General features: G+C 40.7%; 1 protein-coding gene across 3 annotated transcripts in view; it reads left to right on the plus strand.

The window, feature by feature from the left end:
- Nucleotides 1-24,323, plus strand: part of PCBD2 (pterin-4 alpha-carbinolamine dehydratase 2) — a 50,188-nt gene that overhangs the window by 24,556 nt on the left and 1,309 nt on the right. For all 3 annotated transcript variants that reach the window (XM_032837600.1, XM_032837599.1, XM_032837601.1), the window contains one exon: nt 24,100-24,180. In XM_032837600.1, coding sequence (XP_032693491.1) covers nt 24,100-24,145 — 46 coding nt within the window. In that variant the 3' untranslated portion in view covers nt 24,146-24,180. The remainder of the gene's footprint in view (nt 1-24,099; nt 24,181-24,323) is intronic.

Raw genomic sequence — 24,323 nt, forward strand, 5'->3', positions numbered from 1 at the left:
AAGACGGGTGTGCCCAGCACCAGTCTCTCACAGCCTTTCTTGGCTCCGTAGTCTTCTACCTCCTTTCCGTACTAGGTCTTCATGGTTGGCCTTTCTGTCTTCTCCACCACACTGTAGGCTCCGGGCAGGGGGCAGGGACAGTGTCGCAGGCCTAGGGGCCAGGGGGTTGCTGGGGACAGAGCAGCAAACTGGTATATTTGAATACCCAGTACTTTGAGGGGCAGACTGTTGAGGAGATCCCAAATCTTCCCGATATGTTAAAGGTTTCAGATTGTGTATGGAAAGTGGAAACATGAGGAATTATGCTGGCCACTAGTTTTTCTCCTCCATCTTCCACTGCCTTTAGAATCCTGTGTGTGGTTTTGTTTTTAAACATGTCAGTTGATGTTTTGAAGGGGATAGGAATCATGAGAGTGCTGGCTACGTGGCCGCCTTGTCATGGAGCCTCTGTCAATATCCCTAGATTTAGCCTAAAGAGGGCCCAACAGCTGCATCTGTCTAGCACCAGAGAGACACCACCTTAGAAGGCTGATTTTGAACAGAAATAAAGCTTATTTTGGAAGACCTTATTGTCAAAGAGAAGTATTATTTCCTCTCAACTCAGAAATGAGTTAAATCCTAAAATCACTGAATTGAAGTTCACAGTGTCAGCTTTTATCTCTTATTAATGCCGTGTTACTGGAAGTGGTTTAGATATGGGAGAAATGGCTAATTTAAAGTCAAATGGGCCAAATTGATAGCTCAGAGTATGTATGAGGTACTTTTGCATGCATTGGCCTAGAAGGCACGTTGAGCCTGATTCTTTCATAAGTTAACATCTCATGTTGAGGAATGAAAACTGTGGTAAGAACTGGATTTTTATTTAGAATTTTGTTTTAAGCCATGCAAAACAACATTGTATAACTTTTTTCAGATGATAGTATCTGAGTGAAGTTTAGATTTCTAGTAATGAAATCCTTACTTGGCAAATTTTGGCTATTATAATATAGTTGCTATTGGATAGACAAGTAGATTTTACATGAAACATTTTTTTGCTCATTATATCAGCGGACATTCATCTTTTTAGCGACACACAACTTTTCCTTACCAAATTATTAAAAAATAAGTTTAATTTTTAAAATACGAAACTTTGTTACAACGAGCCCATGTCATCTATCTAATATTGTAATACCCTGGGTCTGTAATTAAGAGTGGGCTCTGCTGACCAGGGTTGGGAAGAGGCACAGAAGAAAGTCACAATACATTGCCTATTTACAAATTAACCATTACCTGCCAAAAGCACATCAGACCCACATAGCGGACATCCGCTAATCCAGTGCTTAGCCGTTCCGGGCTCTAATGCACACTGTTTTACACGTTAACGGTTTTGAAGTTCCAGGCCAGAGCTGACCTTTCACATGTGCTCCGTTCACAGTAGGAATCTCCACTCACTGCTTCCTGTCAGAGTGGATTATGGTGACACAGCCCAGGGCTCACTTTGGCTGCAATTAAGTTTTTGATCAGAATTATTTCGTTCACAAACAATCACATTTGTTAAAATGTTACATCTGCCCTGAAAACCACTGGCAGCCTCTCAGTTTATCAGTGTGATGTGACTGTAATTCTTCATTTGTTTTTCATAAAATGGCAAACCCTCTCATATATGTTGTTACTATTTTTTTTTTTCTTTTGCTAGTTTCTGCCTTTCATTTCTTTGGGCTTAGAAGGAAACTATGTCTTGAAATTAGTACAGATCTACCCATAGACTTTGAGAATTTGAATGGAATTGTCTTTGGTGCAGAACAAAATTATCCAATTGAGCCAAGACTCAAACATTATTTCCGAAAATTGTTAGTGGTGGTTCTGTTTCTCACACGAGGAAACGTTTTAGCTTTGTGAGCGTGGGGGCTCGAGCTTTTGCTTCTTGGTCTGCAGTTTTGTGGCCTCTGTGCTGACCGCGTTGCTGCCTTGCAGTGTTTATTGTCACACACATCTCAGGCTCTGGTCTTGTGGCCACCAACCTTGGGTACCACACTGGAACCCAGCAGTGGCTCGGTGAGCCTCTCCCCTCTCATGGAGCTTTGACTAGCTCTTAAAAGTGATTTTTCTCACTGAGAAGTGGCAGCAGAGATATTCTGAGGTAGCTTTTCCACTTACTGACCGCTTCACCTCTGTAATACAGGGTGGCTCTCAGTGACACCCTGAGTTTTACTGCTGATTTTCCGGGTTGGGTGGTGTCACTCTTTCGTGAAGCCCCCACCCTTTGGAGCAGAGACAGTCACATGGTGCTTTTGGGTGTTGGGTGGGGCAGTTGGGAAGCCCAGGGTTGGAGTTTGGATTGGCATTTGGCTAATGGAAATGAACCTCTGAATTAATTTTGTGCTAGTAGAGGCTGAGGGGCTTGTGCTGAGGCGGTGCAGGGCAGGGGGAAGGGATAGAGTTAGCAGGTTGTGAAGTTAGGAATGCTTGAATGCTGTCTGAAATTCAAGCATTAGGTTTAGAAAGTTTAATTACTTTTAATATGTATATTTAGAATGCTATTAAAGCAATTTATTACCAGGTTTTAAATTATTGCGTTAAAGCCCAAACCATTTCCCATTTGCTTTGAAGGAACCAGACTTGTTACTAACTCATAAACTCACAAGTGGCAACAGAAAGCTGCTGCATCAAAAAAATCTGTTTACCTCTAATTTTTTAAGCTTTTCAATGAAGTAGGGCCTACCTATACTTGTAAAAGCCAAAGGCTTTATTTAAAGGGAATGTAAATACTTGTTATATTAATATAACTTTTATCTTCTCTATCCTTAGTTGTGAGCAGTTTTTTCTTAAGTTAAGTCTTTTTTTTTTTTTTTTTTTTTTAAATAGAGGAAGAGGGGAGGGATGAGGGAGAGAGAGGGAGAATCTGAAGGAGGCTCCATGCCCAGTGTGGAGACCAGTGCGAGGCTCAATCTCACAACCCTGAGATCATGATCTGAGCTGAAATCAAGAGTCAGATGCACAGGGGTGCCCACCTGGATGGCTAGGTTGGTTGGGCGTCTGCCTTTGGCTCCGGTCATGATCCTGGGGTCCTGGAATTAAGCCCTGCATCGGGCTCGCCCTCTGGGGGGAGCCTACTTCTCCCTCTACCTCTGTCTGCTGCTTTTCCAGCTTGTGTGTGCATGCTCTCTCTGTCTAATGAATAAATTTAAATCTTAAAAAAAAAAAAAGACACCTAACTGACTGAGCCTCCCAGGTGTCTCAAGTAAATCCATTCCAAAAAATCACATTTGAAATATACCTGATCATATTTACTGTTTAAAGGGTATACATTTAAAGAGAGTGCTGAATAGTATTGAATTTCAAGAGAATACACCAACCTAGAACTTTCTCTGTCATTGGTCGGTATTGTTCTGCTTTCTTAGAAAGTGGTGTATGAACAGTGGCCAGACAAGATTCTGACTTTATTATAAGCTTATCTTGATGCAATCATTGATTTTCTTTCCTTCTTTCTTTCTTTCTTTTAAACTTTTTAAAAGAGTTTATTTATTTATTTGACAGAGATTACAAGTAGGCAGAGAGGCAGGCAGAGAGTGAGAGGGAAGCAGGCTCCCTGCTGGGCAGAGAGCCCAATGCAGGGCTCGATCCCAGGACCCCGAGATCATGATCTGAGCCAAAGGCAGAGGCCTCAACCCACAGAGCCACCCAGGTGCCTCCAGTCACTGATTTTCTACTATTCAGGTTTTTTTTCCCCCTGAGATTGTAGAAATTTTAGAACTTTATATCCATAACTTGTTATGCCCATGTAACGTGTGTGGGTCATCTCCTGAGTCCTAGGAACCTTCATTGTCTTTGAGGGGGTTTTAGCTGAAATCTGAGGCACTCAGGAGAAAGAGTAATGCCTCACCTCAGTCTGTGCCAAAAAGCAGAGACTGCTAAAATCCTCTCCTGCCTCTACCACATGTAGACATGATCTCCAAGCCCAAAACCTTCACTGCACGTAAGGAAGGCAATAGATGAAACATGTAAGAAGGTTCACAAGTGCTCTTTCTGGAAAGGCTGGGACAGATCATTATGACTTGCGGTCTACTCTCCCAATATATGGAACTGAAAGATAGCTTGGATACTTAACTACCTTAAAGTTTTACCAGATCTTGTAAAAACACTTCTGAGGTGCCAAATAGGTCATTTATGCCGGAAAAAGAACTCTAGATTCTTCCCAAAGTAACATGAAGAAACAAACCTTCTTAAATAGCATGTTTGCTGGATTAGGGAGACCCCAAGTCTGTGCTCTGAGAAGAATCTTTTTCTTTTTCTTTTTTTTAAATCATCAAGGAATACATCACTTATCTCTGTATTCTGGTCATCATATCACCCAGTGGGAGGAACCCTGCCATCCTTGGTCTGCCCCCTTCCTGCCATGGTAGGGAAGCCAAGGCTGAGTGGGGAGGAGTAAGTATTCAAGGTGGGCATACTAGGCTTGTACCTCAAGCACACGTTTCCCTTCTCAGTTTCTGGACTTTCTGTATCACAGGACAACTCAGGCACTTTTCCATAACATTCTGCAGGGCTCAGAAGGATTTTTTTTTTAAACTTTTTTTTTTTTTAAGATTTTTAAAATTTATTTGACAGAGAGAGGGAAGCAGGAACACAAGCAAGTGGGAGAAGTGGGAGAAGGAGAAGCAGGCTCCCCACTGAGCAGGGAGCCCGATGATGCCGGGGCTCGATCCCAGGCATCTGGGATCATGACCCAGGCTGAAGGCAAATGCTTAATGATGAGCCACCCAAGCACCCCCAGAAGGATTTAAAGTTAAAGCAGAACATCTCTTTTGTAAAGAAAATTAATTCAAACTTGAAATTGCGAGGCATCCTTTTCTGAGCCTTGGGGATTAGGGCCAGGTAACCGCTGCTGTCCTTGCCGGCCTCAACCCTGTTGGTCTCATGAAATGTGGCTCTCTGGATGCTCCACATCTTTCAGAACCACCCTGATTTTACTTCTGACCTCCTGCACACTCTCCGTATTCTTTTGTGTTTGGATTTGGAACGGCTTGTAATTGTCAAGGTTTCCATGAAGAATATATCTCAGAACACCAGGGCAGGCGTGTCCCCCAGATTTGCCCTTGGTGCCTGAGGAAGATTAGGTGGACCCATGGGGTAATGGAGACTTTGACCTTATGATGATGGTCTACTAGCTTCATAATTTTGAAAGCCTAAGACGCAGATCATCTGAGATCTGTACTCTTTTCTCTAAGCACTAGAGACAGAAATACATAACCGCAGTTACGCATGCTGACTCCTCTTTTCCACAGCCCATCAATGAGTGGTCCTCTCCTGAACAAATAGGGGAGCTGGGCATGAAGATTGGGTGGCATGCCCCAGGCACGTGTGTGGCTGGAAGAAGTATCCGAGGATAAGAACTTGGGTCGCATAGAAATTTTGGGAATCTTTCCACAGTGCAGACTCTCTGCAGATTGGAAGATTGGATGACAACGTCCTTGTCATTTCAAGTTTGGTAGGTGGAGTTTTTGTTTTTACAGGTTCAGTTTCTCATGGGTTTGGCACAGTACCTGAGCTAATTGGTTGCTTTAATAGGTGCTCAGGTAAAGAGGACTTTATCGTGTTATCTAATGTTGTCACCGGGTGTTGAGAAAAAGGATTTATTTATTTATTTATTTTGACAGAGAGAGATCACAAGTAGGCAGAGAAGCAGGCAGAGAGAGAGAAGAGAGCGGGGAGGCAGGCTCCCTGCTGAGCAGAGAGCCCGATGTGGGGCTTAATCCCGGGACTCTGGGATCATGACCTGAGCCGAAGGCAGAGGCTTAACCCATTGAGCCACCCAGGCACCCCGAAAAAAGGATTTAAAGAAAGACTTCTCATTCATTCCATAGACCCCAAATTATATAGTTACTCTTCTGGTTTTGCTCTTAGAACTCCACAGTGTATTGGTAGAGAATTCAAAGAGTCTTAATGTTCAGAAGGCCTGGCTTAAAAAGAGCTATTTGGTGTCCCTGTCTCTCTCCTACATGCTTGAGCCATGTACCTGAAATAGTTTCTCAAAGAGAAGATTACCCATTCTCTCTGAGATTGTGTGGCTTCTAAAAAGAAATAAGACCATTCTTATTTTTTTTAAATTTTTTATTTTTTATAAACATATAATATATTTTTATCCCCAGGGGTACAGGTCTGTGAATCGCCAGGTTTACATACTTCACAGCACTCACCATAGCACATACCCTCCCCAATGTTAATAACCCCACCCCCCTCTCCCAAACCCCCCTCCCCCCAGCAACCCTCAGTTTGTTTTGTGAGATTAAGAGTCACTTATGGTTTGTCTCCCACCCAATCCCATCTTGTTTCATTTATTCTAAGACCATTCTTATTAACTGAAAAATCAGTAGGTTGTTTTAATGTTATAAGAAAGTTCAAGGTACACAGTGTCATGACAGTTGAGGGGGAAAAGGCACAGGAAAAAAAATTTTAATAGTTTTTCCTTTTTCTAAAGTTTTTGTTATGTTTAATTTTTCTCTTGTAGTTACACTTAGAAAACAGAAACTATAGAAAACTGGTTTTTGCTCTAATTAGCTTTTAGGTAAAGGAGAGGAATGGAAAAAGTATAACCATTAGGGATTTGTCCTAAACATACACATGGAGGCTTTGGAGTTGGACGTACTTGGATTCAAATCCCAGCCTCACCTTTTGTGAGATGTGTGACTCTGAGCACAGAGTGAGTAAGAGAGTAAGTGTGGCTTACCCTCTTGGAGCCTCAATTCTCTCTTCTGTAAAATAGGAACGATCAACCTGCTATAGTTAGTAGCTGCTCTTCTTTTTAATTGAGCGTTACTGTGTGTGTGAAGGCACTGTGATCTGTGATTGGTACACCTCACCTCCTTGTGTCCAGATGGAGTCTTAACCCAGCAGGTCATGTAGCTTGCTCAAGGTTTGGGTACAGAGCCCAGGTTTTGGGTTCCTAGACTAATACTCCCTCCATCCATTGCACCGCTTCTCATATAGTAGATGGTTCTTTGTTTTATTTTATTTTTATTTTGTAAAAAGATTGTATTTATTTATTTGTTAGAGACACCGGGAGCACAAGCAGGGGGAGTGGCAGGCAGAGGGAGAAGCAGGCTCCTCACTAAGCAGGGAGCCTGATGCAGGGCTCGATCCCAGGACCCTTAACTGACTGAGCCACTCAGATATCCCTAGTAGATTGTTTTTAAATCTTCTGTTCCTCTGGAAATCAAATAAAATTGTGAATAATTTGACCAAGTTTATCCATTCCCCTACTGATGGACATTTCGATTCTTGGCATTGCTCATTATTACTGTCAGTTCTATAACAAGAATCCTTGTGTCTCCTTGTGTACAGATGTGCGATCTTCCTTAGGGTAGACATCTAAAAATGCAATTGCTAGGATTACTCTCTGGGGTACAGATTCTTAACAAAGTTAATGTACAGGATTGTGAGAAGTCAGGGCTTGGGGACAGTTACATTGTAGCTCATCGACAAGGCTCTTTATCATCAGAGAACCCTATTTTTGCATGAGGCTGGAGAAACCCATAGCGACCTAAGTCCTCCTGGCCTCAGAGCCACGTGAGCTGATTTTGAAGTGGTTCGGGAAGTGTGGGGCGATGTACATACAGTGCAAACATACTGAAAACAAGAATTAGCAAGTGGGCTCTCGGTCCAAGGTGTGAGTGCCTTAGGGCAAGAGATCACTTTTTACCAGAACTCACTGTTGGTTAGTGCTAACTGATAATGCCATCAGTAATAGTAAAGGTTTATAATTAGTCACCTTAAATTTGTACAGATATGCACAGTGTTAAATTCAAACCCAAGTTACTGAATGTCTGTTGTCTGAAAAAGGCTACTTTCTGTTTGATTTCACAAAGTATATTTTCTGTTGAATTTCACAAATCAGAGGGCTCTAGGTTGTGCCACAAATGTATCTGCTTGCTGTGTCCATTCCCATACCGATCTCCGTGAGGGACAGTGCCGGTTAGGTTGGCTCAGGTTGTATGCGATCTGGGACTGGTGGCACTGGGTCAGGGTGTCACAGTGTCCACTGCCGTGGGGCTGGGTGGGGATGCATGTGCCTCATGTCTGCTAACCCATCTCCTCCCATTGGTTTTTAATCATCTCTCTGCTTTCAGTGGAGGAATCCTATTGTATCCCAATCTTGATAGGCAGAGATAATTACATATATTTGCCTGGGTAAGCAAATCGATAAACTTGCAATAAAGTGTATCAGACCATTTCTTTGGCAGGACAGGCAAGAACAGCTTGTGAAGCAGAGCTGTTTCCAATGGAGCATGAAAAGCTTTGAAAATTCTCAGTAATAGCAGAGAGCAGTATTTGAAACCATCCTTAAACAATTGTTTGTTTTCCTCTTCCCCAACCAAGTTTATAAAAATTTGGTCAGACAGGCGTTTTGTTTTGTTTTAAAATATTTTCAGGGAATTGTTATCTGCTGAATGCACATGTGTTCCTGCACTTTTTCTTTCACGACTGAAACTTTAAACCCTTCCCTTAAGTCCCCCTGAAAACCTCGCTCTGCCCAGTAAGGTTTGCATGTGTGAGAAGGGTTGAAGGGATTTGGGCCCTGGAGAAACCTCGCAGTCTGCAGTCTGCACCAGAAATGGCTGTGGTCCTGCTGTAGGGACTCTTTGTCTTTCTCTTCCACCAAGATGCCTCACCCCAAAAAGACGTTGGTTAATTTGGGCGTTCCAGTTTAGTTAATCAGATCATGAGTGCCTGTGCACATAGCAAGAGGCATGATTGAAACATTTATAAAAATTTGGCTCATAGTAAGCCCCATAATTTGTTTGAAAGAATTACCTCTTCAGTGACATTAAAAAAAAAAAACAAAAACCAAACCTGAAGATTGTGGTTTATAACACCACACCTGGTCCAGATTGTACTGGTTGAATCCATATTTGCTTCGCTGTAAATGATTTTGAGGGTGGAATTCCTGGGTTGTTTTCTGTCTTGTAAGCCCTTGACATTGTACCGGTACCTGTGTGTGCACAAACCTCCCGACATGGGAAAGGCCAGCTTAGCCTCCCACTGAAATGCAGGTTGGCTGCCTTTATTCTGCATGTTCCTAGAATGAGGAAATGATATGACAATAAACAGAAATGCCCTTGCTGAAGAGAGAAGGGAAGCTGGTGTTTATCTGGTCAGGTGGTTTAGATTAGCCATGATGCGGCTCTGTATTATGTTACTTTAAATCATTGTGTCCCAACAGGACATAAATTATGAAGATTGTTACAGTATGTTTCATCCTATGTAAGATCAACAAATTGGAATAATTTTTTTATAGGAAAATCACAGTGCTTTTGGCAAGGCTATTGAAGCCTTTAATTTGACTTGAGTATTTCTAAAATATTACTGCCTAATATATAAAGTATGATTTGCATAAGGTATGAAATAATAAACTTATAAGAATGAAAGCGAAGACTTTCTCTTTAGGAATTGCTTCAAATGGCACAGTGCTTCCACTGCATCCATATCTCTCTGTTTTCTTTGTCCTGGGGTTTTAGAGCCAGTTCTTTTCCTCTGCTGGGACTGCAAGTGAGTGTGCGGGGCTTGGTGCGGAGATGGGGCTTTGCTGTGTGCTGCCTGCCGGTCAGCCCTCACGTGCACAGAGACGGCAGCAGCTCTGTGCTGGAACTGAATGGGAACCTTCTCAAGAGGGAAAACAAACTTGCCCATTTAGATGCTTCCAGGAAAACAAGCCCCCCCCCCAACTCAGGATATTATGAATGATTAAAAAAAAATACCCCAGACCCAAAAAAGCCCAACTTGATCAACAGCCGAAGCTAAGGTAATTTATATAGAAGTATGGCAGAAAGAATTGACCTAAGTAAGCATTTGTTCTTTTAAATGTTTCTTCTGTTTGTTACTGTTTCCTGAATTACTAGCCTACTAGGTGAATTTTTATCACAGACACTTAAATGTTTTCATTTGTGTTGAGGATGCAACATAGTTGATTTGGCCACACAGAGCAAATCCTCTAGATTTGGAAAAAAAAAAAGGCATAAAATTACTTTGTGTAGGATTCAAGCAGACTGGAACCTTTTCGGTGTCGCACAGTAGCATGCAGAGCACTCTGCGTGTTTTTATGAGATCTTGCACAGTGATGTGAAGTAGTGGAGTCTCTGATTTACAGGGATGAGGGGAGGTGAGCAAGGTTTAGGATTTGCTCAAGGCCATAGAACGAGACTGAGCTGGGATTAGAACTTTTCAGGATGAGATGACCATCCGCCAGACCTTCTGAGTCTTTTGATACCAAAAGCAGGGTAAGTGCTAAGTCTGTTTTACTCTCTGTGTGTCTCCAGCCCGGAGTTTGTTCTTTAATTCTTTAGTAATAGGGTTTAAAACACAGAAACGAAGAAGTCCCTAGTTTCAATCCGTTAACCATAGGAAGGTTTCTCCTTAAGCCTCTTCATAACAGGTTGAGGATAAATTCTGAATATATTTGTGGTTTGCTTTAGCTCAGTGTCTGAAGACTCTGACAGGTTCAGGGACCTTTCCAAGTTCACAACCTATGTGTGCACATTGAAACAAATAAATACAGACAACTTAGGAGATGGGTCTCTTTCCTCACTGGCTGCTTCTGCATTGGCACTGTTTTCTGAGAAGGGGGTCTGGCAAGCTGTTTGGTTGAGGTGATGCATTGTAGCCGTCTATCACTGGAGGTCCTCTGCCAAATTATCAGGATGTCTGATCGGGCTTGAGGATTTTTGGGTGATGTAGTTTTCCCACAGAAAATATTGGTGCATGTTGCCAAAACTCTATTGAAAAACTGTTAAAAGGAGGACTGATCCCATTTAGAAGTAAGCAGAGGAAAGACTAAGTAGGAATTTGTTGCTGTTGTGACAAACCTCTTTATACATTCAGATATTTTGTGATACAAAGTGACATGAGGCTCTGCTTTACAAAATGTGTACTGCTTGTAGAAAATGTATTTTCTGTACAATTCAGCCAAATTAGGTATTGCTTTGTTCTTTAAATTTATTTTTTTTTTTTTTATTTTTTTTTTTTTTTGGAGTCCCACTCTCCCCGCCCCATGCTGGTGGAGTGGGTATTCTTTCTGCTCTGAGCCCTTGTTCTCTTCCTTCAACCCTTTTAATTATTGCTGGCGGATCTTGACTTGCAGTTTAATTTAAAATACTCCAGTTGGAGCAGAAGCTTTTTTGCCTCTCTCTGTCTTTTGAAACTTAGGTACGGTAATAGGGCAGAACAATTTCATGTCAGATGTATACTGGAATTTCACAGTGTAAGCACTGGTTTCATCTCCTAAAAGGAGCCAGCCGAATGTAAAGAAGCAAAGATCGGGAGAAGACTGCCATTTTGCCAATTATTTGATTTCTAAAAATGTCTTTGGCCAGATAGTCCATATATCTTAGTGGTTTGGACGCATAACGTTGAAGCCTAAGAGTATTTTTCTATATAAGTGTGAATTTTTATAAACTTTATAATGACAATGCCAAGGAGCATAAATTCTTATTCTTTAAGAATTTAATTCATAAATTCTAATTTGCTAAAGCAACACAAAAAACTCTGGGGGTCTTTGCCATACCTCTCACCTCATGAGACCCCTAACTAACTAATGAACAGGGATTATCAGCTGATTAGGAAAGACAGCCTCCAGCAGGACATTTCCCAAGCGGCTGGCTGGCCTTCGTGAGCAGCTATAGGGAACAGGGAGGCATCAGAAGTTACTGGATGTTAGGGATCTCCATGTAAATGGCTTCTCTGGTGGATTCCTGTTGGAATGATTTTGAAACCCGTGTTTCACTCAGCTTTAGAGGGAAAAAACAGAGAGGAAACTGGTGAAAGGCGCTGAATTCCAGAGAGCAAAACTGAAGGATCGTGAGAAATTTTAGAAGGAGCTCATCAGTCAGAGCTGTTGGTACGCCCCATAGTAGCGGCTGATGATGTGGGGAAATGTACTTTACATTTAGGTGCAGAGGAATTCGGAAATGAGTCATGTCTTTTCAGGGATAAGATATTCTCAGCCTGTGATCATCTTGTCCATAATGCTTCTTGGGCACACATCAGATAGATGATATCTGTCCAATTAGAGGACTTTCCCTAACAATGGAACAGAAACAATGGGCTCTTAGGTAAAATTGTGGGTAGAGGGGTTGATGTTGGTTCAACTCTGCTGCCTGGAGAAGGATGAATACCAGTAGACGTCCACTCTGTCAAAGACTAGTCTTCCTGGCCTGGGAATTCAGGAGGAATTTACTTATGTAATTATAAGTCCTCGTTCTGCAAAAGAAAACTGCTCTGCACCTTGCTTCATTTAACAGTGTATGTTGAAGGTAGTACCATGTAATTAGCTAAAAGCTATCTTATTTTTCCATATGGCTGTTTGGGATATTATGGTAATTGCCGAAAATGGTGACTTAAGAACTTCTTTTCTGTAAGGCTCTGGAATGTTACGGTCCTGTGAGCACAGCTTTTGAGGGCAGTGTGTAGAAGTGAGTGTGCTGTCTCACAGGTAGTGTACTTACTACCAGCAGCGGAAGGGGCGCTGGGTTAGCTTAGGGCACAGTGGAGCCAGCTGCTTGTTTCCTACCTTGTGGGCATTGTCTCTAGTGCCCTGGGGAAGCCAGTTTTAAGATCTGAGCCGGATGTTCTTGGCTTGAATTATCGGAGATGTCCCGCTCTGCAGTGCATCAAGGAGGTGGCGGCTAGATCTGGGGCCTGGGATTGGTGGGAGTGGTGACTGTCCCCAGACACACATACTGGACAGCCTTGGGGGCGGTCCTCAGGTAAGGTCTTTAGTCTGGCTCCTCAGGGACACAGGAGTCACCTGCTTGACTGCGATGCTCACTGTCAAATTGCCATTTCCACTGGAAATCTTTCTGTGAGGATACCCACTTAGAGAAACAGTTTTCAGCATGTTTTGGATTTTCTCGTCCTTGCAAGGGTGGATTTCTTTGGTCTTGAATGGTTTTTCTGCTAGGTTTGGAAGGGAGTTCTTCCTGTCCAGGCTTCAGACGCTATAGAATTAAAGTGTTGGTCATGATGATAATCACTAGCATTAACTGAGCTCCTGATGGAGTGCCTGGCACATACTCCGTTTTTACATTTTTACATGATAGGAAAGTCAGGATCATTTCAAATGTTAAGTGAGCTTTCTGAGGTCACATAGCTAGGAATAATAGCAGCGCTAGGATGTTTCAGTTTCTGTCTCTGACCCTAATGTTTCTGCAGTTGACCAGTGTGCTCAAAACATGAGTGATATTTTGGAGAAGAAAAGCACAGAACAACTCCGTCTTTGGTGGGGTCTGTTCCTCACAGTTCTTGAGTTCCTACACAAGAGTGTTCTGTTGCCGGCAAATTAGTATCTGATGTTCCCTTTGCAGTGGCTGAACGGTTAACTGTGTTTTCCGTGAGAAAGTCGTGGTGAGTCATGTAATATTCTGGGGCAAAGTATGCCTTTCCTTGGTGCACCAAGCAGTGTTTGTGTGATTGATCAGTCACCAACGGGAAGGTCCTGTCCTATGACATGTGTGTGCTTGGCAATGATCTTGCCGTGCATTTTGCTTAATAATTTTCATTATTTTTAATTAAAGTTGAAGAAGTGCAGACTCTAGCTGAAATTAAGGTAGGTTGTATTGCCGGAATCTGGTAATTACTTTAATTGATCACAAGATAGTTTCCTTGATCACCAATTAGACTAAATTGCCGATCATGTTTCAAGACGTGAAGAAATGCCCAAACTGATTTATGTAATAGTGTTTTTATTTCTAATCAGACGTAAATATCATTTCCTTCCATAGCAATTGTGTTTTATAAAAGAAGAGTTATAGGCCTACAAACATAAAGGTGATTCATAAACAATGGAGTTCTAATTCATTGAATTAGTAAAGGAAGTATTTAGAGGCTTAATGGAGATTGTACTGGGGAAATTACTTTGGAGTCGCTGGTGCTCATTTTCTTAGTGGGAGATATGTTCTTTTTTAGTGCATAATTAAAAGAGTCTATAATCAAAATATAAAAGGCAGCAGAGTTAAAGAACTTATATCAAAGAGAATTGCTGGGAGTAATGAAAGATTCGTATTGTAAATATGTGCTCGAAGTTAAGTCTTAGAACTTTAATAAGTCATACATGCTATTTGGACTGAAGCTGTGTTTTAAATTCAGGGTGCTGTTAAACATTTCACAGATTGATACACGGTTTTTGTTTTGGTTTTGTGCATCTGATAGTCTTTCATATTTTCATGGAATAAAGTGAAACAAAAGGAACTTTAAGAGAAGTTAAAGTTTCCTAGGAATACTTGATTTGGGGTTCATGGAAAAATCTTTTAATTGCTGATGGTTTGGAGATTTCCAAATGACAAACTTCATTGGCCCAATTTACCATGATTGTAATGCTTACATTCCTTAACATGGCAGAGTGACTTAAAAAGTCATATTTCATCATGCATTCATTGACTTGTTCATAAAATGTTTGTAATTTGCAATAGAGGAAAGACTGAAACTATTATCAGCCATTATATGTTATTTGTTGGCCATATGTTTGTTTGAAATGGCCGTGGCTCAGCAGAACATGGCTCATGGACAAACTATGCTGTAAATTGGCACTAAAAACCCACCTAAGCAGGTAGGCGTACGTTAAGAAGTTAACATCAGCCAAAATATTTTAATATGAACCAGGTTACATACTTTATAGTATCTCGGTTCCCCTTAGAGTGAGATCTTCATTTGCATGGCATCTTTGTTTTTTTCCCCAACTAATTTTTAAAAGTAGAACAGGTATTCAGTGGCACATTGAGAGGCACCAAAGAGTATAGTAAGTCCTTTGTGGTCCTTGATCTCAACCACCCAGTTTCTCCTCTCCAGCCACTGTCGCTCTCAGTTACTGATCTCTCATACGTGGTTGTGGAGATATTAAAGCATATAGTGTCCTCTCCTTTTTACAATGCACAGACTATTGTTAGGCATTTGTTTTTCATTTAGTAATATATCTTGGAGGTCTTTCCAGCAAATAGTTTCTTCATTCTTCTTAATGGCTACATAGTATTCCTGTGATAAGTGGACCATCCTGTATTTAATCAGTTTCTTACTGATGGACCTTTGGCTTTTTCAAATCTGTGGCCCTTACGAGCTGTGCTGTAGTGACCCATTTTTTAAATTTTTAAAAAGATTTTATTTATTTGTCAGAGTGAGAGAGAACGTGGGAGTGCACAAGCAGGCAGAGAGGCAGCCAGAGGTGGAGAGAGAAGCAGGCTCCCTGCCGAGCAAGGAGCCCAATGCGGGACTCCCTGGGATACTGACCTGAGCCGAAGGCAGAGGCTTAACCCACTGAGCCACCCAGGTGCCCCTGCAGTGACCCATTTTTTAAAATGATATTTTAATTTTAGAGAGAGACCATGAGAGAGGGTGGGGGTGTGGGGGGAAGGGCAGAGGAGGAGGCAGAGAATCCCAGCTGTGCTGTTTGTGGAGCCCCACATGGGGCTCGACCTCCTGACCTTGAGATCACTACCAGAGCCAAAACCAAGAGTCGGAGGCTCAACCGACTTGCCACCCTGGTGCCCCTACGGTGACCAGGCTTGTAATTCAGGTATAAATATGCCTGCAGGACTAATTCCTAAAAGAGAGATTATGTAGCTGAAAGGCACAGGTGTTTTTGTTTTGTTTTTTGTTTTTTTTTAAGATTTTGTTTATTTCGGAGAAAGAGAAGGCGTGAGCAAGAGCCAGGGGCGGGACACAGGGAGCAGCAGACTCCCTACCCAGCAGGGCTCTATCCCAGAACCCTGAGATCATGACCTGAGCCAAAGGCAGATGCTTATCCAGCTGAGCCACCCAGGCACCTCTGGCACAGACATTTTTAATTTTGGTGGATATTGTCAAATTCTCTTCCAGAGTAATGATGTATAAGTGCTTTTTCTCCTGCAATATTATCAGACTTTTGGAACTTTACCAAACTGATAGGTTTAACTTAGTTTCCCACCCCGTGCAGCTTTCCTGAGGTATAGTTGATGTAAAAGTTAGTATTAATTTGTGCTTCTTTTATCATGTATGAGTCTGAGCAATTTTTATGTTTAAGAACCGTTTGCTCCCATTTGTCACCTTTTATCTCCTTTACCCATTTAAAAAAATTTGGTGGTTGATCTTTTTCTTATTAATTTGTGGGAGTTCTTTATATGCCAAGGAAATATGTACTGCAAATCCTGCTTGTTGTTTGTCTTTTAATTTTTTTTGTTGGTTTTTATTGCCATCAGAGAAAAATTTTAAAGTAGTAAGAACTACCCATTATTTCGTAGTGTTTTAAAGTCTTCTGCCTGTAGTATTCATATATGTCTTGCTAAATTTACTCCTAGCTAATTTTGGGAGCCACTTTAGATGGATTCTTCTCTTCCAATATATTTTTCTACTTAGTTATTGTTTGGATAAAAGGCTTTTTTTTTTTTTTAATTCTTGACTTTAATAGAAATCATCTAGTGTTTTCCTTTTAAGAATAATATTACCTTTTGGGCTGAGAATATATTCTATTTAAAGAGGGATCCAACTTGGATTCTTCCTATCTGCTGCTTTTACGAACAGTGATGATTATCCATGTAGCCGATTTTGGTATGTATATTTTGATGCTGTGGTTACATGCTGCTTTATAAACCTCCAAATATAAAGCAATTTTTATACTCCTTACTGGTTAAAAATAAAGAAAACAGTTGATAACCACAAAAAAGAGAGGCCCATAAATTCTTATTTTATAAGACATTTAATACATAAGAAATATTGAATTTATCAAATATCTTTTCAGGATTTATGGAACTCATTATATAATTTTTCTTTTGATTTATTGATATGTGAGTTATATCAATATATTCCTTATATTGAATGTTCCTTGCATTCTTAGAATAAATCCCATTTGCTCATGGTACTTTGCTTTTTTAGTGTATTTCTGGGTTTTGTTTATTAAGATTTCACTTAATATGAAACAACCTATACTTTCATTGTTACATGCTATCTTTGTGGGAATTGGGGGATAGTGTTATTTGAAATTGTCCCTCTTTTTCTCTGCTCTGGAACAGTTTAATTAGTGTTAGAGTTAACTCTGCCTTCAAGGTTTTGTAGAATTTCTCTGTGAAATTACTAGGAACTGTTACTTTTTGGTGTCACTCCTGTTTCTGTTTTTCTCTTCTGGGATCAGTTTTGATAAATTTTTTGGATAATTTTTATTATAGAACTATTTTACTTATGTTTTGAAATTTATTTGTATAAATACTGCATTTGTTTAAAAAACTTTTTTTAATGTTTTGAAATTTCTTTTTATCTGTAGTTACTTCTCTGTTCTCATTTTCTCTTTTGTTTATCTGTGCTTTTTCTACCTGCCTTTTGTTTGTCTTTAAATGGAGTAACCAATTTTCTGTTACATAATTATTTCAGCCTTTGGATTTATTGGTTCTGCCATTTTTTTTCTTTCCTGTTCATTTACATCTGCTGTTCTCATTATTTATATTCATTCTTGTTCTCCCTAAGTTTATTTTTATTTATTTATTTTCTTTCACATTCTTTTTTTTTTTTTAAAGATTTTATTTATTTATTTGTGAGAGAGACAGTAAGAGAGAGCATGAGTGAGGAGAAGGTCAGAGAGAGAAGCAGACTCCCCGCGGGGCCGAGAGCCCGATGCGGGACTCGATCCTAGGACTCCAGGATCATGACCTGAGCTGAAGGCAGTCGTCCAACCAACTGAGCCACCCAGGCGTCCCTCTTTCATGTTCTTAATTTAAGTGTTTATTTATTCTGATTATTGCTTTATGTGTGTCCTGTATGTCCTGCATACATGATTAATTTCTTTCAGTTTCGGTTTTGATTTCTTCTGTGAATTAAGACTTTAAAAGAAGAATTTAAGAACTTTTCCAGGGGGGCGCCTGGGTGGCTCAGTGGGTTAAGCCTCTGCCTTCGGGTCAGGTCATGGTCTCAGGGTCCTGGGACCGAGTCCCGCGTCGGGCTCTCTGCTCGGCGGGGAGCCTGCTTACCCCTATCTCTCTGCCTGCTACTCTGCCTACTTGTGATCTCTCTCTCTGTCAAATAAATAAATAAAATATTTAAAAAAAAATTAAAAAAAAATTTTCCAGGTAGTACTTTTTTTTTTTTTTTTTGCTACTTTTGCTTTGTTTTTAATTTTAACTGAGAATGTTGTCAGCACTATTTCTTCTTTTTGAAATTGAGATTTTCTCTGTGGGCCAATATGTGTTCAGTTTCTGTGAATGTCGAGTAGATTTTAAAAAGATATTGTCTTATTGTTTAGAGTTGAAAGTATATAGTTGGATCTACCTTTTTTTTTTTCTTAAAGATTTTATTTATTTGACAGACAGAGATCACAAGTAGGCAGAGAGGCAGGCAGAGAGAGAGGGGGGAAGCAGGCTCCCTGCTGAGCAGAGAGCCTGATGCGGGGCTCGATCCCAGGACCCTGGGATCATGACCTGAGCTGAAGGCAGAGGCTTTAACCCATTGAGCCACCCAGGCACCCCAGTTGGATCTACCTTTTAAATGATATATTTAAGTAGTCCATATTCTTGATTTTGTTTGGTTATTGTGCCATGGGTTAAGAAATGGAAATTAAAGTTTCCACTATGGATGTTTCTGTTTGTCTTACATTTCCTGTCATTTCTGCCTCATTGATTTTGATGCTGTGTTACTTGCAGTATAGATACTCAGAATTATTCAGCTTTCATTGTAGATATACTTTTATAAGTTAAAAAAAATTTTTTTACATTTGCCTGTGTCTTTTTATTTCCAACAGTTGAGTTTTGCTTTGTGATCTGTGCAAAGTTACCTCTTCTTCTTCTTCTGTTTTCCTCTTTAAAGTTTTATTTGCTTAATATCCATACCCAACATGGGACTTGAACTCACAAACCCGAGATCAAGAGTTGCATGCTCTACTGACTGGGCCAGCCAGGCATCCCAAGTTTTATTTTAATCAGTTGGAATGTGGCTCTTTACATTTATTGATTGGAGAGATGTTTGGTCTTGTAAAACATGACAGAACCCATATACTTGTTTTTCCTCCCTAAATTGAAATCATGATGTGAAATTGTGTTTTCTATTCTTTTTTTTTTTTTTTAAAGATTTAAAAAATTTATTTACTTAGCAAGAGAGTGAGAGAGAGAACATGAGCAGTGGGAGGCGGAGGAGCAGAGGGAGAGGCAGACTCCCTGCTGAGCACAGAGCCCGATGTGGGGCTGGATTCCAGGATCCTGGGATCATGACCTGTGCTGAAAGCAGATGCTTAACCTACTGAGCCATCCAGGTACCCTGGATGTGCTTTGTTTGCTTCATTTTAATTGTGCTTTCTTTGACCTAATTGTGAATTTTTTCCATTATTATTTTTGTTCTTCTTGTGGATGCTGTTATAATTTTATGAGGTAAACTTAATCTCGTTTCTTTAGATAACATTTCTTTAGATAGTGGTCTCCCCACTAAGCAGTGTCAAAATTAAACTCATACTTTCTCTTACTTTCCCTTCACCATGCAGTTTTGTTACAATATATTTTTAGTTCTAGTGCTTAGTTTTACACCTTGAAATATGCTTTGGATCTTCTAGCTTTCAGGCTTTTTAAACTTTCATTTACCATCCCCATTTCTTCTCTTTTTCTTCCACATCTTTTAATAGTTTATAACATTTGCATTCCATTCAGTGACTACAATCCCCACATTGTTTGTTTGTTTGTTTTTAAAGATTTTATTTATTTGGGTGCCTGGGTGGCTCAGTTGGTTGAGCGACTTACTGCCTTTGGCTCAGGTCATGATCCCGGACTTCCAGGATCGAGTCCCGCATCAGGCTCCCAGCTCCTTGGGGAGTCTGCTTCTCCTTCTGACCTTCTCCTCTCTCATGCTCTCTCTCACTCATTCTCTCTCAAATAAATAAATAAATAAAAATCTTAAAAAAAAAGATTTTATTTATTTATTCAACAGAGAGAGATCACAAGTAGGCAGAGAGGCAGGCAGAGAGAGAGAGGAGGAAGCAGGCTCCCCACCAAGGAGAGAGCCCGATGCAGGGCTCGATCCCAGGACCCTGGGATCATGACCTGAGCCGAAGGCAGAGGCTTTAACCCTCTGAGCCACCCAGGTGCCCCCCCCCACATTGTTTTAAGTATAATCCTAGACCAAAAGAATTTGTTTATTTATTTGACAGACAGAGATCACAAGTAGGCAGAGAGGCAGGCGGTGGCAGGGTGGGGGGAGGGGCGGAAGCATAGAGAGAGGAGGAAGCAGACTTCCTGCGGAGCAGAGAACCTGATGTGGGGCTTGATCCCAGAACCCTGAGATCATGACCTGAGCCAAAGGCAGAGGCCTCAACCCACTGAGCCATCCAGGCGCCCCAATAAATAAAATCTTAAAAAAAAAAAAAAGTTTCCTCAGTAGGGATGAAGGGGAATTATTTCCTGAATTAATGTCTTGTAAAAATTATGTCTCTTGTAGTAATTTTGAAAACAGTTTAGCTGGATATAAAATTCTTTGCACTTTGATTTCCTAAAATCTTTGTAGGCACTGCTTCTCTGACTTCTTTTGTTCAGTGCCGGTATGTGGAAGTTTAAAGTCAGCCACATTATTTTCATTCCTTGTCGGTGAATTGATCTTTGTGACTAAGTGCCATAAGGATTTTTTAATCTTCAAATTCCCTAACTTCACTAGGATGTCTAGAAATGGTTGCATTCTTTCAATCTATAGATTGAAATATTTTATTTCTAGAAAAAACTTTTGAATCCTTTATCTCATTTCTTTCTGTGTTTGTTCTCTTATTCGCTAAAGTTACATGTATGTTAGATGTACTTTGTGTTCTCTACTTATTTTCTAATTCTTATAAACTCTTGCTGACTTCTGCTTCTTTTTGTCTACTAGTCCTGGCCCCTCAGCTTCTTACTGGATTGTTAGTGGTGTGTATTCTGCCTCAGGCTCTTTGCAGTTTTCATCGATGACATGGTTTTAGAAAGCCTGGAGTCTGAGCTAGCTTAAGGCTTGTAGGTTCCACCTGGCTTCCTGGGAACAAGTAGCTAGGGCTGTAAAAAAGAAATCTTGGAAAGAAGGGACAGATGCTTTTCGCTATCTGCCAGTTTTGCTGTTAAGTAACATTCTTTCTTTATTAATGCCAGATAATCAAAATTCCCTTTTGAGGTTTTGCTTTTTTCCCTCTCCTGTCCTCTCATTTCAGTTCCTTGCAGAAATACTTATACTTTAATTTGAATGTGTTTTGTTGTGAATGTTTTTAATTTGTGGATTTAAACATAAATATTTTGGGGACTATTTAGTTCTGTTCTATGGAAGAAGGATTATGAAATTTTCTCCCTGCTCCCAGAGCAGGAGCAAGTGTTCTTTCCCTTGGGAAGAATTAGGAGTAGATCCTGTGTAAGTTGTTTATCAGGCTTATGATATTTTGTTAAATGCAAGTGTTAGGTGACAGTTGAAGGGAAATATATAAAGCTGAGGAATACATAAGTTTGGAGGATCTTTGAAAGTATCTTTTTTTTTCTTTTTACATTTTATGTAGATATGGTAGAAGGCTATTTTATTTTATTTTTTCTTTTTTTAAATTTTTTAATTTTTTATAAACATATAGTATATTTTTATCCCCAGGGGTACAGTATTTTATTTTATTTTATTTATTAGAGAGAGAGCGAGAGTGAGTACAGAAGTAGCCAGAGTGGGAGGCAGAGGAAGAGGAGAGGCAGGCTCCCCACTGAGCAGGGAGCCGATGTGAGTCTCATTCCCAGGACCCTGGGATCATGACCTGAGCCGAAGGCAAATGCTTAACCAACCGAGCCACCCAGGCGTACAAGGTTTTTCTTTGATCAGTGTAACTCTTCGGTTGTGGGTGTTCTCTCTCTCTCTCTAAGTAGGCTCCATGCTGAGTGTGGAGCCCATTGTAGGGCTCGAACTCAGCACCAAGAGATCGAGACCTGAGCTGAGATCAAGCGTTGGATGCTTAACTGCCTGAGCCACCCAGGGACCCCCAAGGAGTGTTCTCTTTTAAGCCCTATCTGTGATAGAGTAGATTTTGCTAACGTGCTGATAGCATGCTGGTAATCAAAGCTTTGAGGAGCACTTCTGACTCTTTTCAAATCATCCCCTTGATCCACTTGGTTCTTGGGAAATAGTAAGGGATGCCAAGCCTCACTTTGGGCCTTTAGGATTGCATAGTTCAAACAAATTGTGACCATAGAACTTGGGTAGTGACTGACTTTGCCCACCTAATATCTTGTCATTAAGGTGTTTTCCCCAGGCAGCGTACATCAGGGTGTTACCCTGTAGTATGTGATCTCTGTCTGGTGTGTGGGTTTGAGTATTTATGGCATGTGGGATAGGAAAGCACCATTCTTCTGGGAGACAGTAACTGGAGTCTTAGAATCTTAAGGCTATGGGAGGGCTTTTCACCTATAGTTACATTTTGTGACGATGTGTGTGATGCACATACCTTGTGCAGCCTTGCCAGAGCAGCATATGGTAGCAGTATCTGCCACTACTGGTCTCTTACCCAGGGCCAAGTGCTATGCTAAGTGCTTTTATATCCCCATCTCATTTTTTATTAGGATGAATGCATGAGCTTTTTATTATTATCCTCAGTATACTGAACAGGGAACTTAGGCTCACATGATAGGCTGTAGCATGGGAATTTGAATTCAGGCCTCCCTGGCTCAAAAGCCTATGCCCTTAATGACTCTATTACCCTTTCTCAGGAATTGTGGTTAACTTTTTTGGAAGTCTTAAAGCTAAACAAGAATAAGGCACTAGAGGCAAATAGACTAAAAAATTCTCATTATGCATAGTTTAATGCAGGTTAACTCTGAATAATTAAAAGATTTTCACATTTGATGCAATCTAGAGATCAGAATATGAGATGAGAAGAGGAAGGGGGGAGTGAATATTGTTTTCCACTGATAATTCCATACATGGTTAGATGGATTTTGCTTGAATATTCTTCCTTATCCTGACAGGGAAAAACCTTCATGCCTTTAATTAAAGACCAAAATGAGAGTCTTTTTCCTAAATAAAATCATTCTGACATAAGAACCATTATGAATCACATAGAATGGTTTAAAATGGCATCTTCCATACCTCTCACTCTTAACTTGGAAAAGTGCTCTAATGTCAGTTTGGTGATTCAGAAAACACAGTTCCACTACCATCACTCCAGCTTTTCTGGATAGGGGTTGTGAAGTTAAATATTTATTTATGTGGCTACAGTGGTTACTGCCCTGTGAATTCCACTGTAAATTTGTAGTTACTGTACCATTACCTTAGAGTCTTACCAAGTATTTCTGCCTTCTGGACACATTAGAGACAGACTCTCCTATTGTTTGCAATTACTATCATAAAAATTGGAAAGCAAGCAAAAGAGAAAAAGCTTTTCGTCCTCTCAGGACAAGTTTGCCTTCTGATTAGCAAAATTAGGTTTGTACTTTCTCTGTGGAATGAAGATAGAGCCCTACAGGTCCACAGTTAGGTGTGTGCCTGAGTCCTTCATTCCCTGCTCGGGGAGGAGTGAAGGCTTCCTGTTCCACAGGGCACGGGGACAATAGCAAGGAGACCCCGAGCAGGCAAGGCAGACTTCCCTGTTTCACCCTAGATGTCAAAAAAAAAAAAAAAAAAAAAAAAAAAAAAAAAAAAAGTCTCTTATCCCCTCCAGTCCTGTCTGGGAGCTAGGATGGGGGATGCTGCTCAGTAAGATATTTTTTCCATAGTCTTGGGATTGATGCCTTAGTTAGCAACCCAGCAACCAAATACAAAGGGAGTGGGGATACAAGAAAAGTAGCCCCTAAGATTTGGGGCCAGGTAGTGAGATCCAGGGCACTTGGTTGAAGGGAAATTACTCCCGTGCTATTTTGGCGAGTCTTGTCCTGAGGACAATTAAATAGTCCAGACAGGTCACTGGGTGAGACCAATTTCCTGGTTTGTTTATTTGAGCCTGATTGTTTTTCACCATTGAGCAACAGGTCACGGTCCTGCTACACCGTTACCCCAGTTCTGTGGAGAGCAGTCCCCTTCCTATTGGATTTCTCCAGGTTTCCCTAAGGATCTGAGCCTTGTCTTTATCTGGCTGGATTGTACTGGTCTCTCTCTCTCGCTCGAAGGTCCAGAGTAGAAGGCAGTGCCACTAATCACTTTCAGCTTTGTCTCATGCAGGCATTTGGCTTCATGTCCCGAGTCGCCCTGCAAGCCGAGAAGATGAATCATCACCCGGAATGGTTCAATGTGTACAACAAGGTAACTAAATTGCCTTATTTGGGGATCACCTGGTCAGTGGAGTTTGAGAAACTTTGTTCTTCCTTGTTATCCCATGTGTCAAGTGTGATCAGTAGTGCTTAGGAAAGCATCTCTTAGTCTTTCCCTGAGGATCCATGGGTATG

Source organism: Lontra canadensis, unplaced genomic scaffold (assembly GCF_010015895.1).
Source record: "Lontra canadensis isolate GAN:19392208 unplaced genomic scaffold, GSC_riverotter_1.0 scaffold99, whole genome shotgun sequence".
Lineage (NCBI taxonomy): Eukaryota > Metazoa > Chordata > Mammalia > Carnivora > Mustelidae > Lontra > Lontra canadensis.